The following is an 18,902-nucleotide window of genomic DNA, read 5'->3' as shown; positions in this document are numbered from 1 at the left end:
GAACATGTCTCTGTGTTGGGGGTGACTTGCTAAATTCCCGACCTTTCTCTATAGATCCTGCGTGTGTCACAGGGGGCCCTGAAACAGCATTCTCCGTCTTCCCCAGCACTGGAGAGGCTCGGTGAGGACTTCTCCTCCCCTTCTCCTGAAGTTCATGAATTTTATGGCTACTTCCTGAATGATACAAAGCATTATGGGAAGTGTCTGGTGGGACTTTGACCTCAGTTTCTATCGGCACTTTGGGTTTTGCTGGCTCTTTCTCCAGGGAATCTTCGCCCATCCTGTATCCAAGCTGTGAGGGGTGATGAATGTATCCCCCTGTGGGGTACATCATATTGGGGTTAATGCCTCTCTGGTACATTGGATGGGAGGTATCAAACTGAACATGTCCATAGGGAGGAGACTGCATGAACTGATTGTGGTACAGGCTATAGGGAGAGTAACCGGCTGAGGGGGAGGGGGCCACCGAGGTGGGCTGGGATGAAGATGGGGTGTGAGGACTGGAATCTTTACACACAATTCCTAATTTTGATTTGGGAGTGTCTGTAACTCTCGATTTATCCCCTGATGATTGTCCCCTGCTTTTGTCATCAAATCCACGAGAACTGTCCAGTTTTGATTTTGATTCACTTTCTCTCTTGGTTGTTTCATCTCGTTTGGAGTCCATCACTTTTTCAGACTTGACCTCTGATCGTCTCTGTTCTTCACGTTTCTGGTGTTCAATATGCTTTTGTTGTTGAAACATGTAATGCCTTCGCTGTTGTTCTTCAGTCAATCGTGAATGACCCCTGTCCCGATCACTACCTGAGGCAGACTCGCCTCTACCTCTGTCCATTTGTGTCTTGAGATCATGGTTTTCTCTCATTATCAGATGGTTCTCGTTCTGTTTTTCTCGTGCTGACCTGTCCTCTGAATTGTCCTCTCTGCCGTCTGCCATTGTCTTGTGACCTTCAGAACTGGATGGTCCTGCAGAGGAAGATCTTGGTCCTCCTCCATCATCACACTTTAGTTTGTAATCTGCACCGTTCATGTACTCGGCCATTCGACGAGGGTCCTCCAACATTTTTTCAAAGTTCTGTCTATACATGGGATCGGACTGCATCATATGCCCATGCTCCATCATAGATCCATAGCCATGCAGGTACTGATACTGTTGAGGATGAGGCAAGCTTTGAAGGTAATACATTTGTTGCATCCACTTTTGATGCTGGATTTGATGGTAATCCGACTGAGAAAATGGCCGAACGGCTTCCATCTTTCCGGACTCGCCACCTTCTCTCTTCTCATCTTTTGGTTCTTCTTTAATTTTCCTTGCAGCATCAGAACTAGAGGGCTGCATAGAATCTGCTGAGTGATCTTTGTTCATTCCAGAACCTGACTGTTTTTGTGAGCTAGATGGGCTGTGAGATGATGGCGAGAGATTTTGTAGCATGTAGTTTGATTGGGAGTAGTACTGCCCATACATACCATAGGCAGAACTTCCATCAGTTGATAGGTCTTTAGGTTTGTTGATTGGCACTTGTTCCTCCATCCTGATTTGTGGACTTTCACTAGCAGGAGGAGGGTCGGGAGAACTGGCATCATTTGCATCAGAGATATCTGAATATGCTGGACTTTGCACATTCTCTGACATATTTTTATTGCTTTCTGGTACATGTAGAGAAGGTGTCACTTTTAATACACTAGGGGATGATTCACTTCGGGAGGACAAGTCAATCCCTTTCATTGGATGGACCTGAGCTTGAATAATTCCTACATTAGCACCAAGAGGTCGAATGGGCTCAGGTTCATTTTTGTCCAATTTTGTCTCCAGGGGCTTAGCAACAATGGGAGCGACTTTTATAACACCCTGTGGTTCATGTTTGCCTCCATCTAATTTCACAATAGACTTTTTGTGGCTTGACCCAAAAGGTGATAACGAGGTAGATGTAGTTGAAGATGATAATGTCGATGTGGAGGATATTGGTGACGGCACAGAATCCTTAGGTTTCTTCTTTGGCTTCTGCTTTCTTTCTTTAAGTCCCAGAAGAACAGCACTAGCAGGTGGTGTTTCTCCCATGACCGTCGGCTTTGGTTGAATCGGCTTCAGCTGGGTGGTATTTGGGACATGTGTAGTCACTGGTGTCAAATTATTGTGAGCCGCATTGGTTGTCAAGGCAATGAAATTTGAAGGCATAATTGGACGGGGGTGACCAGTTCCTGTTTTTGGTCTTATCAGCGGCTTTGTTGATTGGTCACTTAATGGCAAGGAAGCCTGTATAGGAGCAGCTGTTACTATGGTAGCAGATATCGGGGTTACTAATCCAGTGGTCACCGATTTTGATTGCGAGAGAGTGTTTCCAAAACTTGGTGACACCTGTTGTGTAGATGCAACATGGAACGGAGTGGCTGTAGCCACTGCAACCGTTGGGGTAGGCTGTATATGTGGAGCCACGCTTATGATGTCCTTTTTGATTGGTTTAATGGGAACTTGAGACACAGTAGCACTATCAGTTTCCTCACTTTCAGTTTTGCTTGCAGCACCATCATGGGACAAATCCTCATCTGATTTTTTCACACTGGAGTTACTCTCCTCCTCCATTTCCAGTGGATTAAGGTCATTATTTATAGCACTAGAATTCACATCACAGTTAGTATCACCAAGGTCCAGATCATCTAAATTAGAATCCTCGTTATCCATCATGTCCCTCGACTCATCATCCATGTCCACACCACTTCCAACGGCGGAGTGAGCGTGAGACTGGTGATATCGCAAACCATTTGGATTTCGGTATTTCTTATTACATGATGGCTCGGGACACTCCAGTAATCCAGACAGGGGACTCTCCACCTCTCCGGAATTTCCACGGGAACAAGACCTGCTCCTCTTGTTGGACTTTTCACCCGATAAATCTATGTCTGTTGGGCGTCCCTTACGTTTCAAGCCTGAGCTGGGAGTAATGATATCCGATTTTGCAGGGCTAGGTGGCGCTGTGAAGGTACTTCCCCGCCTGCCCTTCCGCAGTTTCCTCCCTTCCAATAGTTTGTCATTCACAGGTGTCCCTGTGGAGCTTCCACGTCCCCTTTTGGCACCTCTTCCTTTTGGAGTTCTCGTCTCAAAGTCACTTACCGGGGATTCACAATTAGGTCTGAAAATATTTCAAAAGAAAAGAATGTTAAAAATCTTTTTTCCTGAAAGTACGCTGTAATACATATGTACTATTGTTTGAATTTTTGGATTGAAATTCACAAATATACATGTGACATTCAAAGAATCTTTCATAATCAGTAAAAAGAAATCCAACACAAGACATTTAGGACCCAGCTGCAAACTGCTGTTAAAAACAAGTGCCATTTTAGTGTAGACCTTTGACCTAGTGCCCCAAAATGTAAAAGTGTCTTCTTCCAACATTCAACTACATATACATGTGACTTGCACCAAATACAAAGTTTGCAGAATTAAGGACAAAAGTTGAGTGGTTTTTCCTTGTAACATTAACAGTGACCTTGAAATGAAGTCATCTGCCTACACGTAAATCTTTAAGTCTGTCCATCGAAATATGTAACACAATCCCATTACTGTATAGCAGGTTAAAATCCCGGTCAGAAAAGATCATGATTTTCTAACACGTTGAAGCAATTCAGTCGTATGAAAACCTATCTGTGTAATTTCTATTTATCATTACCAAATCCACCGGATTCTGAACCTGATTATATCTGACGGAATACTGATCCAATTTACACTGATAATGTGTATGAATGAACTCTACAGCACACATCACTTTTTGTTCACTTACTTTAAACTGTGGTGCTTTTTTTAATTTTAGATTCTAATAAGAACATATGTACATCCCTAATACGTTTACGGTGCTACCGTTGAGGCAAGCGCCACCAGTGTTTACATTGATGTATAGATTTATCCATGACAGGCACGTAGAAGCAGAAAATTCCGACTTTATCCAGACGTGTATGGACAGCTGTCGAAACATCTTAACATTCCGTGACACAACTTTAGACATTTTGATCTGCCTCTTCATTTAATGTGGGAAATGTAACGTAGTTGATGTTAACAATGCATTATGATGTCATATTTAGCTTTGTCAACAACAACAAAACGTAGGAGGTGTCAAGCAAAATAGATCCATCTCCAACTAAGCGTGTTCAATATAACTGATTCTGAACAGAATAAAATTCAATGATATAGTTGTTACTGTTATGATGTTTTTTTTTCAACATGAGCATTTGAATAGTTTGGGTTTCCCCAAATGTATTGGTAGAAAACAATCCACTTGTATCCAAAAGGAATTTTTTATATTGATGTCATAGATGTTTACATTTTTTGCCTAATCATGCAATGTTTGAAAGAAAAGTACTGACGTAGCTGCCACACATAGTCAATATTCATTTATTATTGAATTATGAAAGAATTGGTATATCGTATTTCATGTTGCTAATGTTTTTACTCCGGAAATAGAAAGTTAAGTTGATACTGAAATATTTTGCATTTTAACATCAGTCTGTAGCAGCTTGAAGTCAGCTAGATATTTAAATTCATTTAACAGTGTGTAATTCTGTAATGTTTTCGATGTGTTGGAAAGCAGACGTATTACAGTGAATTCTAGCAGGCGTATCACAGTGAAGTCTAGCAGACGTATTACAGTGAAGTCTAGCAGACGTATCACAGTGACGTCTACCAGACATATCACAGCGACGTCTAGCAGGCGTATTACAGCGACGTCTAGCAGACGTATTACAGTGAATTATAGCAGACGTATCAAAGCGACGTCTAGCAGACGTATCACAGCGACGTCTAGCAGACGTATTACAGTGAATTCTAGCAGGCGTATCACAGCGACGTCTAGCAGACGTATTACAGCGACATCTAGCAGACGTATCACAGTGACGTCTAGCAGACGTATTACAGTGAAGTCTAGCAGACGTATCACAGCGATGTCTAGCAGACGTCATGTGACTCAAACAAAGAACATGAGGGTAAACAATGTAGCCCAAACTTTGAATTAATAATGAATTCTCTCTTATGCATGTGTTATCATTAGAGCTGGCTGTGCTCACTATAATACCTATCTATTCTTGTTTAATGTGTGCGTCAGTGTAACTGTCCCTAATTATCACCTGTTGTCATTTTGAATCAACAATGGGGGATTGCGAGGAAGGCACTCACTGTGGTTGATAGTATTGATTTGGAATTAACTTTCACCTTAAGAAAAAATGTCAGACTAAGAAAAACTTTATCCTAGAAATATATTTTAAATATATACATGTATTTTGAACAGAAATGCAGTGGCTGTAGAAGATATTGTATCTCAGTGCAGATAATGGTAATGCTTCAATTTATCTTCATAGATTTTAAACACTTATTCACTGGATGTTGAATTTGCAGAACTTTAATTTCCACGAATGTAGCAGAAAATTTCCTCCACGACTTATTTCCCTGCTATACAGTATCTCCTCGTGATCATAACCTTTGACCCATAGCTTCTTTTTCTGAACATTGTCCATTTATAAACTAAACATAAACTCCAAAAGTTGAAAAATACTGCAAATATTAATTCACCAAAAAAAGTCTATCATAATGGCAAAGACAGACCAATGGACAGTGATAATTCTAGGGTTCCCATAACTTTGATGCAGGACTCTAATAATAATGAAACATGCAGCTTTTACTTCATACAATTGTTTTTATTGTTTTTCACCATAATTGTTTTTCCTGAATTACATTGTGTATAAACTCAGAAAACTGGACTATCTTTTACAATTCAATAAAAAGAAAAACAAAATGTGATACCTTGGTGGTGCCCAGTCATGCTTGGTGGCATCCAGAAGTGTCCCTACATAAGTTTTGCCTCTCCAGGTAACATTTACAACTAATACACCTGAAACAATTATAAATAAATTTGTTAATAAAAAGAATATCAAAACATCATGGTATATATATCATTATATCCAAGTATTATTTCAGAGTTTCATTATCTAATGATAAGGGGCATAACTTCTGTTCAAATTTTTTTTAATCTAAACTAAAATTATAGATGGCAAAGGAACAATCATTTTCAAAGCTTCAGTTAAATTGCTATTCTAAAGTAACAAGATGTATTTGTAAAATATCTATGCCCCCCCCCCCCCCCCCCCCCCATTGGTGCAAAATTAAAAAGAGTTAAACACATGCATCACAGTAGTGTAAAACCATTTCAAAATATTGAGCAGACAATATCTTCCTATGTCCAAAGTGGATTGACTATGTGACCTAAAAATCAATAGGGGTCATCTACTCCTTAAAATGTACCAGTGTACCAAGTTTGATGCCTGTGAAGCAAAGGGTTCTCAAGATATTGAGTAGACAGTATATTCCTATGTCCAGTTTGACCCTTGACCTTTGACCATGTGACCTCAAAATGAATAATTACATTTCGTATGGGAAATTGTTTTCATTTTACTTATAAAAACATAAATTTAGTTTTCATTTTTATTTTTGAAAAAAAAAAAATTGTAGCAAATGCCGTTAAATTTAAAAAGCATCAAAACTGATATCTGAGTAGCGGCCTGTGTCTGATGGTATTTCAGATTCTCGTGGACATAACTCAATATATATATAGTAGCATAGATTGAATGGACATAAAATCCATTAATTTAAAACTGCATGAAAAGGGCTTAGAACAGAAATATTGTGATAAAATAAAGGGGCATAAAATGGCACTATTATTTCCATTTCAAACATGTGCCTGCTTGCGCCTAATTTTAGGCACATTTATTTGCTATCAAGTATTTCTTCAATAGAGTTCTTTTATCAAAAAATAAAATAAATAAATGATCTGTATTTAGTATCAATAACAGTTCTATCTATAAATCTTTATTAATGTGCATATAAATATTAAATCACAGGCGGTGCTTCCTATAGATTCAGCTAGTTTAATGAAGTTTGACAAATGGCTTTCATGACATACTCAGTGTCATACAGTCTAATGAAAAAATTGTGTCACAATCATTTTTGTTTCATTTTTCTTAAATTCACAGGGTCGAATAAAGCCCTTTATGGGGAACTTTCTTCACTAAAGGTACATTAAACAATTTATGGAAAAGGGTATACATCTTAAATACACAATACATACTGTATATTATCATATGAATCCTGTATTACAGCCAGGTACAAAATTTTCATTCTCGTGATAAAAGCTTACAAATGCATACTGACCATTTTCTGTCTCCTGCCACACAATGCCATCCAGATTGACGTGGGTGCCTGGTTCACACGGTCCCAAACAATCTGGTTCTGTCTCCGTGGCAACAGAACATGTATCCGTGCCAACACACTGATCGGAGACACCATCACTACTTCCTTCTCCCTGTAAAGATTCCATAAAGTATCTACAACCAGTGCCGAGCTATAAGTATAGCCTGTTTATCACATTATCTATTAATACAGATAGTCCGGACTCTGAAGACTTATCATAACAAGACGTTCATGGGCCACATCGCTCACCTTAGTATGGCCCTGCTGTCATTCAGCTGTTGGGATTCTTAAAAAAGATATTTATCAGTCTTTATTCCCATGAAACATTTTTACTCCATATTGTGACCCCAACCTTGCCCCAAAGGGTCTAGACAAAACCAGTAACTAGTAACAAGGTCAAATATCTTGGTATGAAATGTAAGGTCTTGCCATAAGGAGTCTATATACATCATGTGAAAGCCCTACCTTAAACAATTTAGAAGATTTTGCTTAGGTTAATATTTTCATCTTTTTTTCCAGAACCACAATTTGAACAAACTTGAATCTACACTATGTATGACCTTTCACTTAAACAACTTGAATCCTCTTTGCCTAAGGATGATTTGTGCCAAGTTTGATTGAAATTGGTCCAGTGGTTCTGGAGAAAAAGATGAAATTGTGAAAAGGTAATGACAACAGTCGCCAGATAAATTTCAATCAGAAAAGCTCACTTCAGCCTTTGACTCAGGTGAGCTCAAAATGGAAAGTATTACCATATACAATAAAACACCATGACAAAAATTCACTTATTTTAGTGATTTTATCTTCGGATTAAATCAAAGATTTACACTTAAAAAGAGTTCTCAATGAACAGGTGTCATTTGCAATGACATTGCACAAGGATGTTACCTTTTCACTGTGATAAAGATACCCATGATGCTTCATACAAAACTTGAGACATAAAGCTCTGATAATCTGTATGCAAGTGTGACTTCACCCCAACAGACAGTTGCCACACAAAGTAATCCGTCTGTATGCATCTGCCAAGGATAGCCGACAACACAGAATATACCGTTACCGAGACGTTTTAACTGTTACCAAGCCTTACCCTTTCTTTTTCTCCTTTTCCCTTGCTTTTCACTGGAATACTAATGCCATCTTCCACTTTGGCATTGAACTCGTAGGGGTCAGCCGTTTCTCCGAGCTTTGGTTCTAGGGACACCTGTGAGAAAGCATTGTCCAGTGACGCACTGACCGAGGCCAAACCCGTGTTTCCCCCATCGCTAGATTTACCTCCCTTGGACTCTTTTCCTCTGTCCTTTTTATGAATGGCTTTGACTTTGGGTGATTTCTCACCAGTAGTGTTTGATTTACCCGAGCCACCATTGGCTGTGCTTCCGCTCGATCCTCCCTCTTTTTCACTCTGCGAGTTTTTCTGATCGCTGGCTTTCTGGGAGTCATTTTTACTTTCATTTTTCATGGCTGCCGAGTTTTTGTTTGTGCGTTTGGTGATTTTCATTCTCAAGCCTTTATCAACTGTGGCTTGGTGCTCCGCACTCATTGTTCTCGTCGGGAGTTAACGTCCCAAAGAAGCCTGGCTATAACTGTGCCTGTAAAGTTTCTCATCCATCTAGGATCAGCTCGGTTTCCACTACCCAAGTTACACCTACAAAAGAAAAACATGGATTTTCTGTTAACAACACTTGCGTCACTGGATGTAAAATTTTTTACATTTAATGTCACAATACGAAGCTGGTGTAAATTGATGGGGAACAAGTCGAGTTTACTCCAACGTACAGGTCAAAACAGCAAACTATGAATCATGTCAACATATAATGTTACATCAAATCTTAAAATAAGTTACCTCCACTTCAAACTATTATCTATATATCATATCTGTATGTTAGATGTTATCAAGAATTATGTACTCTATAACAACAATCAGAGTTGTCTGTTCCTTATTTAGCATTGTAACATATGATACAAACGACTGGGTCCAAAATTAATAAAGGAAGATTTTAATGTGCATTGATAATGTATGGCATCAATATCACATCACAAACCATTTCCTTCAAACAGATATTGATTTGTACATGTGTAAATTAAGCACTGTGTTTCATTTCAGGCTCCTAGCACATTGTGTATTTCACATTCTGATAATTGTGTAGTATAAGGGTATAAAAACATTGTGTATTTCACATTCTGATTATTGTGTAGTATAAGGGTATAAAAACATTGTGTATTTCACATTCTGATTATTGTGTAGTATAAGGGTATAAAAACATTGTGTATTTCACATTCTGATAATTCTGTAGTATAAGGGTATAAAAACATTGTGTATTTTCACATTCTGATAATTGTGTAGTATAAGGGAATAAAAACATTGTGTATTTCACATTCTGATAATTGTGTAGTATAAGGGTATAAAAACATTGTGTATTTTCACATTCTGATAATTGTGTATTATAAGGGTATAAAAACATTGTGTATTTCACATTCTGATAATTGTGTAGTATAAGGGTATAAAAACATTGTGTATTTCACATTCTGATAATTGTGAATTATAAGGGTATAAAAACATTGTGTATTTCACATTCTGATTATTGTGTATTATAAGGGTATAAAAACATTGTGTATTTCACATTCTGATTATTGTGTATTATAAGGGTATAAAAACATTGTGTATTTCACATTCTGATTATTGTGTAGTATAAGGGAATAAAAACATTGTGTATTTCACATTCTGATTATTGTGTATTATAAGGGTATAAAAACATTGTGTATTTCACATTCTGATTATTGTGTAGTACAAGGGTATAAAAACATTGTGTATTTCACATTCTGATTATTGTGTAGTATAAGGGTATAAAAACATTGTGTATTTCACATTCTGATTATTGTGTAGTATAAGGGTATAAAAACATTGTGTATTTCACATTCTGATTATTGTGTAGTAAAAGGGTATAAAAACATTGTGTATTTCACATTCTGATTATTGTGTACTATAAGGGTATAAAAAACATTGTGTATTTTCACATTCTGATAATTGTGTAGTATAAGGGTATAAAAACATTGTGTATTTCACATTCTGATTATTGTGTAGTATAAGGGTATAAAAACATTGTGTATTTCACATTCTGTAGTATAAGGGTATAAAAACATTGTGTATTTCACATTCTGATAATTGTGTATTATAAGGGTATAAAAACATTGAGTATTTCACATTCTGATAATTCTGTAGTATAAGGGTATAAAAACATTGTGTATTTCACATTCTGATTATTGTGTAGTATAAGGGTATAAAAACATTGTGTATTTCACATTCTGATAATTCTGTAGTATAAGGGTATAAAAACATTGTGTATTTTCACATTCTGATAATTGTGTAGTATAAGGGAATAAAAACATTGTGTATTTCACATTCTGATAATTGTGTAGTATAAGGGTATAAAAACATTGTGTATTTTCACATTCTGATAATTGTGTATTATAAGGGTATAAAAACATTGTGTATTTCACATTCTGATAATTGTGTAGTATAAGGGTATAAAAACATTGTGTATTTCACATTCTGATAATTGTGAATTATAAGGGTATAAAAACATTGTGTATTTCACATTCTGATTATTGTGTATTATAAGGGTATAAAAACATTGTGTATTTCACATTCTGATTATTGTGTATTATAAGGGTATAAAAACATTGTGTATTTCACATTCTGATTATTGTGTAGTATAAGGGAATAAAAACATTGTGTATTTCACATTCTGATTATTGTGTATTATAAGGGTATAAAAACATTGTGTATTTCACATTCTGATTATTGTGTAGTACAAGGGTATAAAAACATTGTGTATTTCACATTCTGATTATTGTGTAGTATAAGGGTATAAAAACATTGTGTATTTCACATTCTGATTATTGTGTAGTATAAGGGTATAAAAACATTGTGTATTTCACATTCTGATTATTGTGTAGTAAAAGGGTATAAAAACATTGTGTATTTCACATTCTGATTATTGTGTACTATAAGGGTATAAAAAACATTGTGTATTTTCACATTCTGATAATTGTGTAGTATAAGGGTATAAAAACATTGTGTATTTCACATTCTGATTATTGTGTAGTATAAGGGTATAAAAACATTGTGTATTTCACATTCTGTAGTATAAGGGTATAAAAACATTGTGTATTTCACATTCTGATAATTGTGTATTATAAGGGTATAAAAACATTGAGTATTTCACATTCTGATAATTCTGTAGTATAAGGGTATAAAAACATTGTGTATTTCACATTCTGATTATTGTGTAGTATAAGGGTATAAAAACATTGTGTATTTCACATTCTGATTATTGTGTAGTATAAGGGTATAAAAACATTGTGTATTTCACATTCTGATTATTGTGTAGTATAAGGGTATAAAAACATTGTGTATTTCACATTCTGTAGTATAAGGGTATAAAAACATTGTGTATTTCACATTCTGATAATTGTGTATTATAAGGGTATAAAAACATTGTGTATTTCACATTCTGATTATTGTGTAGTATAAGGGTATAAAAACTGTGTGTATTTCACATTCTGTAGTATAAGGGTATAAAAACATTGTGTATTTCACATTCTGATAATTGTGTATTATAAGGGTATAAAAACATTGTGTATTTCACATTCTGATTATTGTGTACTATAAGGGTATAAAAACATTGTGTATTTCACATTCTGATTATTGTGTAGTATAAGGGTATAAAAACATTGTGTATTTCACATTCTGTAGTATAAGGGTATAAAAACATTGTGTATTTCACATTCTGATAATTGTGTATTATAAGGGTATAAAAACATTGAGTATTTCACATTCTGATAATTCTGTAGTATAAGGGTATAAAAACATTGTGTATTTCACATTCTGATTATTGTGTAGTATAAGGGTATAAAAACATTGTGTATTTCACATTCTGATAATTGTGTAGTATAAGGGTATAAAAACATTGTGTATTTCACATTCTGATTATTGTGTAGTATAAGGGTATAAAAACATTGTGTATTTCACATTCTGTAGTATAAGGGTATAAAAACATTGTGTATTTCACATTCTGATAATTGTGTATTATAAGGGTATAAAAACATTGTGTATTTCACATTCTGATTATTGTGTACTATAAGGGTATAAAAACATTGTGTATTTCACATTCTGATTATTGTGTATTATAAGGGTATAAAAACATTGTGTATTTCAGTGTGTATTTCGAGGATATAAAAAAGATGGAAGCATGGACAAATTTGCTGAAATTAATCCACACTTGTTTTTATATCCCTCATAATACAAAATAACCTCGTTGAATACATGGTAATTTGCATGTCAGAATTTTATGAGAACAAAAACCAAATAAATGATAAACGTATAAGTAAAACGAAATATTGAAACAAAATTAAATATCAGCACGGAAGAAATGTCAAACAAGTAGTAAATATGGGTATTAAAAGTTTACTTTAATACCCACTGTCTATCACATCGTTGCTTTAATGAGATCGTTTAACCTGAAGATGTAGTTGAACATGCACGTACTAATACCAGTTTGTCCAAACAGTACATCTGCCACATGTGTACACAGTACAAAGTTAAAAATTTACTACGATTACAGAAATCAGCTGTTCATCATACAATTACATGCGCAGGCAAACACGTCCTGTAGACGAGGAAATAACAGAATGATTAGTTGATTATTCCACACAAACTACAGGGACAATCTGTACAATCACCTTGTAAGTATAACCCACAGGGGTTATATATACCTGAGCATAGAAAATCTGATAACATCATATTACATCAGATTAGCAGCAACTCAGAGAGAACCTGGATTTAATCCTAAAGGTGCAAGAACAAGACCTCACAGCAGACAACATCTATTATCTGTGTCTTAATAAAGCGGGCGCTGTCTAACTGTATGGAATTTAATGTGTTTCCTAGAGCAGAGGCAGACTGTGCAGTCCTGGTTTCCTTCCTTGGTCCTTAAGCTGCATTTACAATCATTTAACACAGAAAAATCAATGTCTTATCAGCCTCAGAATAATACAGGTACTGAATACTTAAAGAGGCTACTGAATAACTAGGCACTCTTGCTGTCAAGTCATGTGTACGTGATTTAGCGTAGTGAAAATTTAGCGTACACAGTAGGTCAAGGAATGCTTACTAGCAAAGCTATATACATAAAACTATCACATTTACATTTTGGCATTAGTTAAATATTAACATACTTATGATCGTGTAAAATGTTACAAGTGAAAGTATAACTGACATTTTTTCAAGTTTTTATATCCTTGTGACGCTATCTATTTGTACTCTAAAACATGTCTCTTTGTCCGTTTCTGTTTTTCTTTCATTCACAATTTTTTTATATTTTGAGATAGAAAGGTGTGTATAATTTAGACACTGTTAAATCTACACAGTAAATTCAAGAGAAACTTCTGTAAATATTTATATTGAAATTTAAAACTAAATTTACTTTGCCAAAGCAAGTAGTTTCAATGGTGTTTTTTTTTTTAAATTCATATTGAAATAAAAAATAATCTTTTATATCTCCAAGGCATACGATGATCACAGTTGTCATGAGATAAATGTCATAAGGAAAATGAAGATGAGATAACATTTAATATATTTCATAACTGGAGGTAACCTCCTAAACCATGTTTCCAGGTAACTTAATACTTGAATATTAGGCTTGTACGGAGTACACGAATGTTAGTACTAAGCAAACAGCAAAGTAGCCGCATAACTACACAAGAATTACAACCCCGTACATTTCATTTACTCATGTACAAGTGCCACATAAAAATACTCTGTGTTAACATTTTATCTTTCTTACACATCGTTGTTAATGAAAACACAACTTACTATATATGATATACAAAGAATGTTACAATGAACCCAAACACTATCCTTAGCCTATAGCAATGTTGTCCACTTGTTTCCTTTCAATTTTTCAATCAGGACACATCTTAGACTGCTTTTCCTACATTTAACCAAATAACATGCAACTTCATTGAACCCAAGGTTAGTTCCTGGGTGTGAAATGTACTAAGTAGGTATCACACCATACTTCTAGTCAATAAAATGACTATGTAACCAATGTACTCCACTAGTGGCCACATACAGATCATATGAGGTTTTATAATAATTCAAATTGCTGACAGGTATTTTTGTTTTTTGCTTGCATTACAATGAAAACTCATGACATCAGGCACTGACTGTGTATCGAATTTCTACTGAGAGGGTATAAGCAATACCCTCGTATTATGTGACCGACATAAACCAATCAATAGTCAACATCTCACTAAAAAAACCATCAGAGGTGGGTAAAGTATATCAGGTAATGCTCCAGAAACTTATATGACCATACCCTAAAACAGATGTTTGTGAAACACTGATATAAGACCCAAGTCTAAGATCAAGGTCATGAGGACAAAAATTTTGACCAGTAGGAAAAGAAAGGTCTTAATTAAATTATCACAAGGAGTAGACATGTGACCTAGAACTAACCATTCAAAAGTTAGGCCCAAGGTTAAAGTTATTGCAGACATACAGACAGACCAAAAATTATTTGCCCCAGAATATCCAGTTACAGAGGGCATACAATAGTCTAGATGCCCTGTTTTTGCTTACAGCCCTCAAGATCATGAGTTAGCATATCAACATGACAGCCCAACAGTATGTCTACACATTTTAAACATTAATTAGATTGTTTACAATCTGTGTTTATCTAGTGATTGTATTAGTTTAAATACTTCCTATATTATATATTATGTGTGTGGCAGGTATATGACAGAGTTAAAATGTGTGCAATAATATTAATCATTAAGTATGACTGTGCATACATCTGTTGACATCTGCTCGTACTATGTATGGGATAGAAATTAATATAGTTTGTGACCGTGGGTTATTGTGACAAAGAAATGTAGTTTTTATGAGAGAGAGAGAGAGAGATATGAAGAATTATTTCAAAATTCAAGTCATGAATTAATATTTTTGAGTCATTAATTCCTACCACATTATTCTGTGTCTTCTTAATGAGCACACCGCCACAATCTATTTTAAATTATATTACGACTCATATGTCAATGATAGATTAAAAAATATAATACATGTACATGACAATTGTATGCAAACTGTCATATATATATCTGAAGAATATTCTATCAAAGATAAGTCATATTCATGTTAAAAACAGAGAAGGAAAACTGCTAACTTTATACAAGGGGATGTAAAATTATCAACTTTTACATCTGGCGATAACTCGAGACCTGCCTTTAATGACCTTGTTCCTGTCAATGTGAAATGAAAACTTACACAGGGTTATATCAATCTGTTTAACACCCCCCCCCCCCCCCCCCCCCATTTTGGGGAGCTAACATGGATTCGTGCTCCCCTGATTTGTCATACACATTTAATACTAAATTTATTTACAACACTTTTGAGAGAGAAAGAGAAAGACAGAGGGAAAGAGAGAAGGAATAACTATTTCAGAGCAATGTTTTTGCCGAATCCTGAAAATTTTATTCCTTGTGCAGGCATGATTAATATTGAACAAATCATAATTAAAATCATTTGCATAAATTCATGTAATTTTAGTTCACATGCAGGCCTTTTTAATTATGGCACCAGAAATCTGTTGTTAGTTCCATAGAAGAATTAATTGACAATCTTCTTCTCATTTTCTTTAAACATATATATATATATTCATTAATAATTCATGGATTTAATGTCCTGACTTACTAGGATAATTATGAATATTGAACTAAATCTCTCACCCCAAAAACTGGGGGACAGGATATATCAATGCAATAGGAAAATGACAAAAAGTTTCTCTTACATAGTCACTTTAAGAGCACAACACCTGCAATCAAATGTGAAATACAGCTAACAGCCTACGCTTGGCTGCCAAACACGCAAATAATTATCTAGGATATAAGTTATAAAGCGGTGCTCCGTCCTGAATGCTTCTTGTTCACAGTGTAAATTATAGCGTAACTTTTTAAAGATTAAATACCACCTTTTTAAAAGCTGAGTATTCCACGCTAATGTACAGTACCTGGTCATGGTTAGGCGACCCTGGCATGCAACACATTCTTTCGTGAAGGATGAGTAATTCAGTATTTAAACATGATAGTGAATGCATAGTTTGTTTTTATGTGAGTAACTATCTTTATTTTTAGTTCATCTTCCATTAAACAATCAGCAATTTTTTCAGCATAATCACAGAAAAATCCTAGTTTTCCTTTAAGCAAAACTGGGTTTCTATTGAATGGCCGCAATGCTGACTTGTACCACAACGCACTCCGTTACCTGACGAATTCTCCACAACTTTACATTCGCTTGGCCTAATATAAAAACACTTGATAGGCTAATTTTATGCCAATTGCATTTATAGACAGGGTCTAAATATTCCCAACATGGTACTACCCTTCCGTGAGTCTCGAATATCTCTCTGTTTTATACATTTCTGCGTTGTGAACATGAACAGCTATCGGACGTGCAATGTGCACTCTTAACACTTCACACACCGATATGGCCGGGAAACGTTCGACCATTCCGAGTTCTTTACCGAAATTACACATATATACAGCCAATTTTCAAAATATACTTACTGTTTTTAGGAAGATAAAGGATGTCCCTTATTAGAAATGAGTTGGATTTAATCCAAAATTGATCTACATTTCGACAGATGACAATTCTTAACCAGGCCTTCTTTGTTCGTCTCTAGTCCTACTGTCTAAACTAGAGTGTAAGGTTCAGCGTGCTGAATGGCTGAGAGGAATTTTCCTCAGCCAATCAAATCACGAATTTTGTGTTCAGAGCTATTAAGGCGATTGTATATTTATTTTTCGTTTATCAATGTTTATCGCTACTGGGCACTTTTTAAAAAATACAAGAAATTAATTATTACAGTTTTTTTTTATATGATGTAATAAAAAGACGTACTCTATCATGAAGTTAACTATAAAGTTAGTGTGTTATTATCGAAATAAAAGGATTATTGGTTTCAAGATGTATAAAATAGCAAGATTTATATAGATTTACATAGGCCTATTGCATATATATATTTAGTAATCTTAGATCTTCACTTGCTCCTAATCCTACCGGTATACATACACTGATGTGCCGCATGTGATACAGTGATATATAGCGAATAAAGATCTCCCTATAAATATATTGATTTTAACATTCACCCCGGGGCTTTGTTTGTGGCTAAAGTGGACGTCGCAGTATTATTGATAACAACCCCAAAAATAAACAGGAAATATTTGGGTTACTCCACATTGTCTACTCTAAAATTACGAGAAATGCGTTTTTGTGAATCCTTTCTGGATTCTAGAAATTAACATGGATTAATTTATGCACTGTACATAGAACTACGTCGGAACTCCATGGCGAAAAATTCAGTACTATTTCAGGATGTGTGTGATCCCCCCCCCCCCCCCCCCCCTATCAAGCTTATTGTTTGAAGGTCCAAGCTATTTGATAACGCGTACGTGTTGTGAGCTTGGGGGCGGGGGTGGGAGTGGGGGTGACTGTCCCTGAAGCTCACCTATATGGTTTGATAAAGGCTATATATATACCTATTTATACCCAGTGATAATACTCCGATTGTATCCATGTTGCCCGGTCCTTCAGAAACACCAGAGTCAACTTTCACTCGAAAAATAGTTAAATATTACCAGTATATGGAGCATGTAGGATATTTAGGGCATAAAAAAAAAAAAAAGAATTATTATTATTATTACCCTTGGTCTGTTTTTAAATCATGTTTAATATATATATATAGGCCTATTCCTAGATCAAACTTCTCGTAAATCCAGAAATGTGCATCTCTGAACTCTGGTTTATATTCTAGATCTAGGCAGAAATAGGAGAGGGGGTCAAATGAAGGAGACCGGTTTCAGTAGCTTCATTGCAAGTTTACGTTTCGCTATCAATGAATTGAAGCAATATATCAACCCGATGTTTTTAATGATATTCGAGCTTAAGAACTGTGAGCTGTTCTAAGTACACATGGATTTATAGATATTGAAAATGAATTATGAAGATTGCATTATGTACGTTCATTGCCTGTGGTTTTCACAAGAAATTGCTGCTTGATTTACCATATTGATTACATCATTGGATAGGTAAATAATGTTAGGAATATACAAAGAATAGCAATGTTATGGTTTTTATTTGACTAAAATACAAGACTTATATTGGAAATGAAATGAAGTAGAATTGTGAATATGGTCACATTAATCGCTATACCGATATTATAATCAGATTGATGGTTAGGAAAATACAGGATCTCTCGTGGTTTGTGGTTTGATATGATTTATATTCAACGAGTTGTACATTTTCTATCCCCGAGCCTTGGCGAGGAGGGGATAGAAAACACACGAGTTTTATCACATGTTACCCCCCTCCCCCCACCTCCCAACCCCAATTATTCATTTATGTTAGTTTATTGTTGAGAATTTCACTTCCTGATATTTCGTATAAAAAAACTGTACGTAAAATTTACGTTTGTTTGTGACGTCACAAACGGCGTAGGAAAACATATAGTGTAATTTTTTAATTAAAAGTTATGTAATCAGTGATTACCATTGAATAAAGGAGTAAACATGTGATAAATGTCCATGTAGTTATCAAACAATATGTTAGTCTTTGTCC

The 18,902-nt window shown here is 35.3% G+C and overlaps 1 protein-coding gene across 2 annotated transcripts in view; it reads right to left on the bottom strand.

Annotated features, from left to right (window-relative positions):
* LOC125651601 (zinc finger protein 608-like) overlaps positions 1-17,034 on the bottom strand; it is a 19,535-nt gene extending 2,501 nt beyond the window's left edge. For both annotated transcript variants that reach the window (XR_007361287.2, XM_048880275.2), the window contains exons 1-5: positions 16,853-17,034; positions 8,316-8,873; positions 7,190-7,340; positions 5,786-5,873; positions 1-3,128 (exon numbers count right to left, since the gene is read on the bottom strand). The exon at positions 1-3,128 is cut by the window's left edge and continues 57 nt beyond it. Coding sequence is in view for 1 of the 2 variants with exons in the window: in XM_048880275.2 (XP_048736232.2) it covers positions 1-3,128; positions 5,786-5,873; positions 7,190-7,340; positions 8,316-8,768 (3,820 nt within the window). In the remaining variant the exon portion in view is untranslated. The remainder of the gene's footprint in view (positions 3,129-5,785; positions 5,874-7,189; positions 7,341-8,315; positions 8,874-16,852) is intronic.
* Between the last annotated feature and the right edge of the window lie 1,868 nt (positions 17,035-18,902).

This window comes from Ostrea edulis, chromosome 5 (genome assembly GCF_947568905.1).
Source record: "Ostrea edulis chromosome 5, xbOstEdul1.1, whole genome shotgun sequence".
Classification (NCBI taxonomy): Eukaryota; Metazoa; Mollusca; class Bivalvia; order Ostreida; family Ostreidae; genus Ostrea; species Ostrea edulis.
Note: the sequence above shows the minus strand (reverse complement) of the source record. Positions and strands in the feature narration are given on the sequence as shown.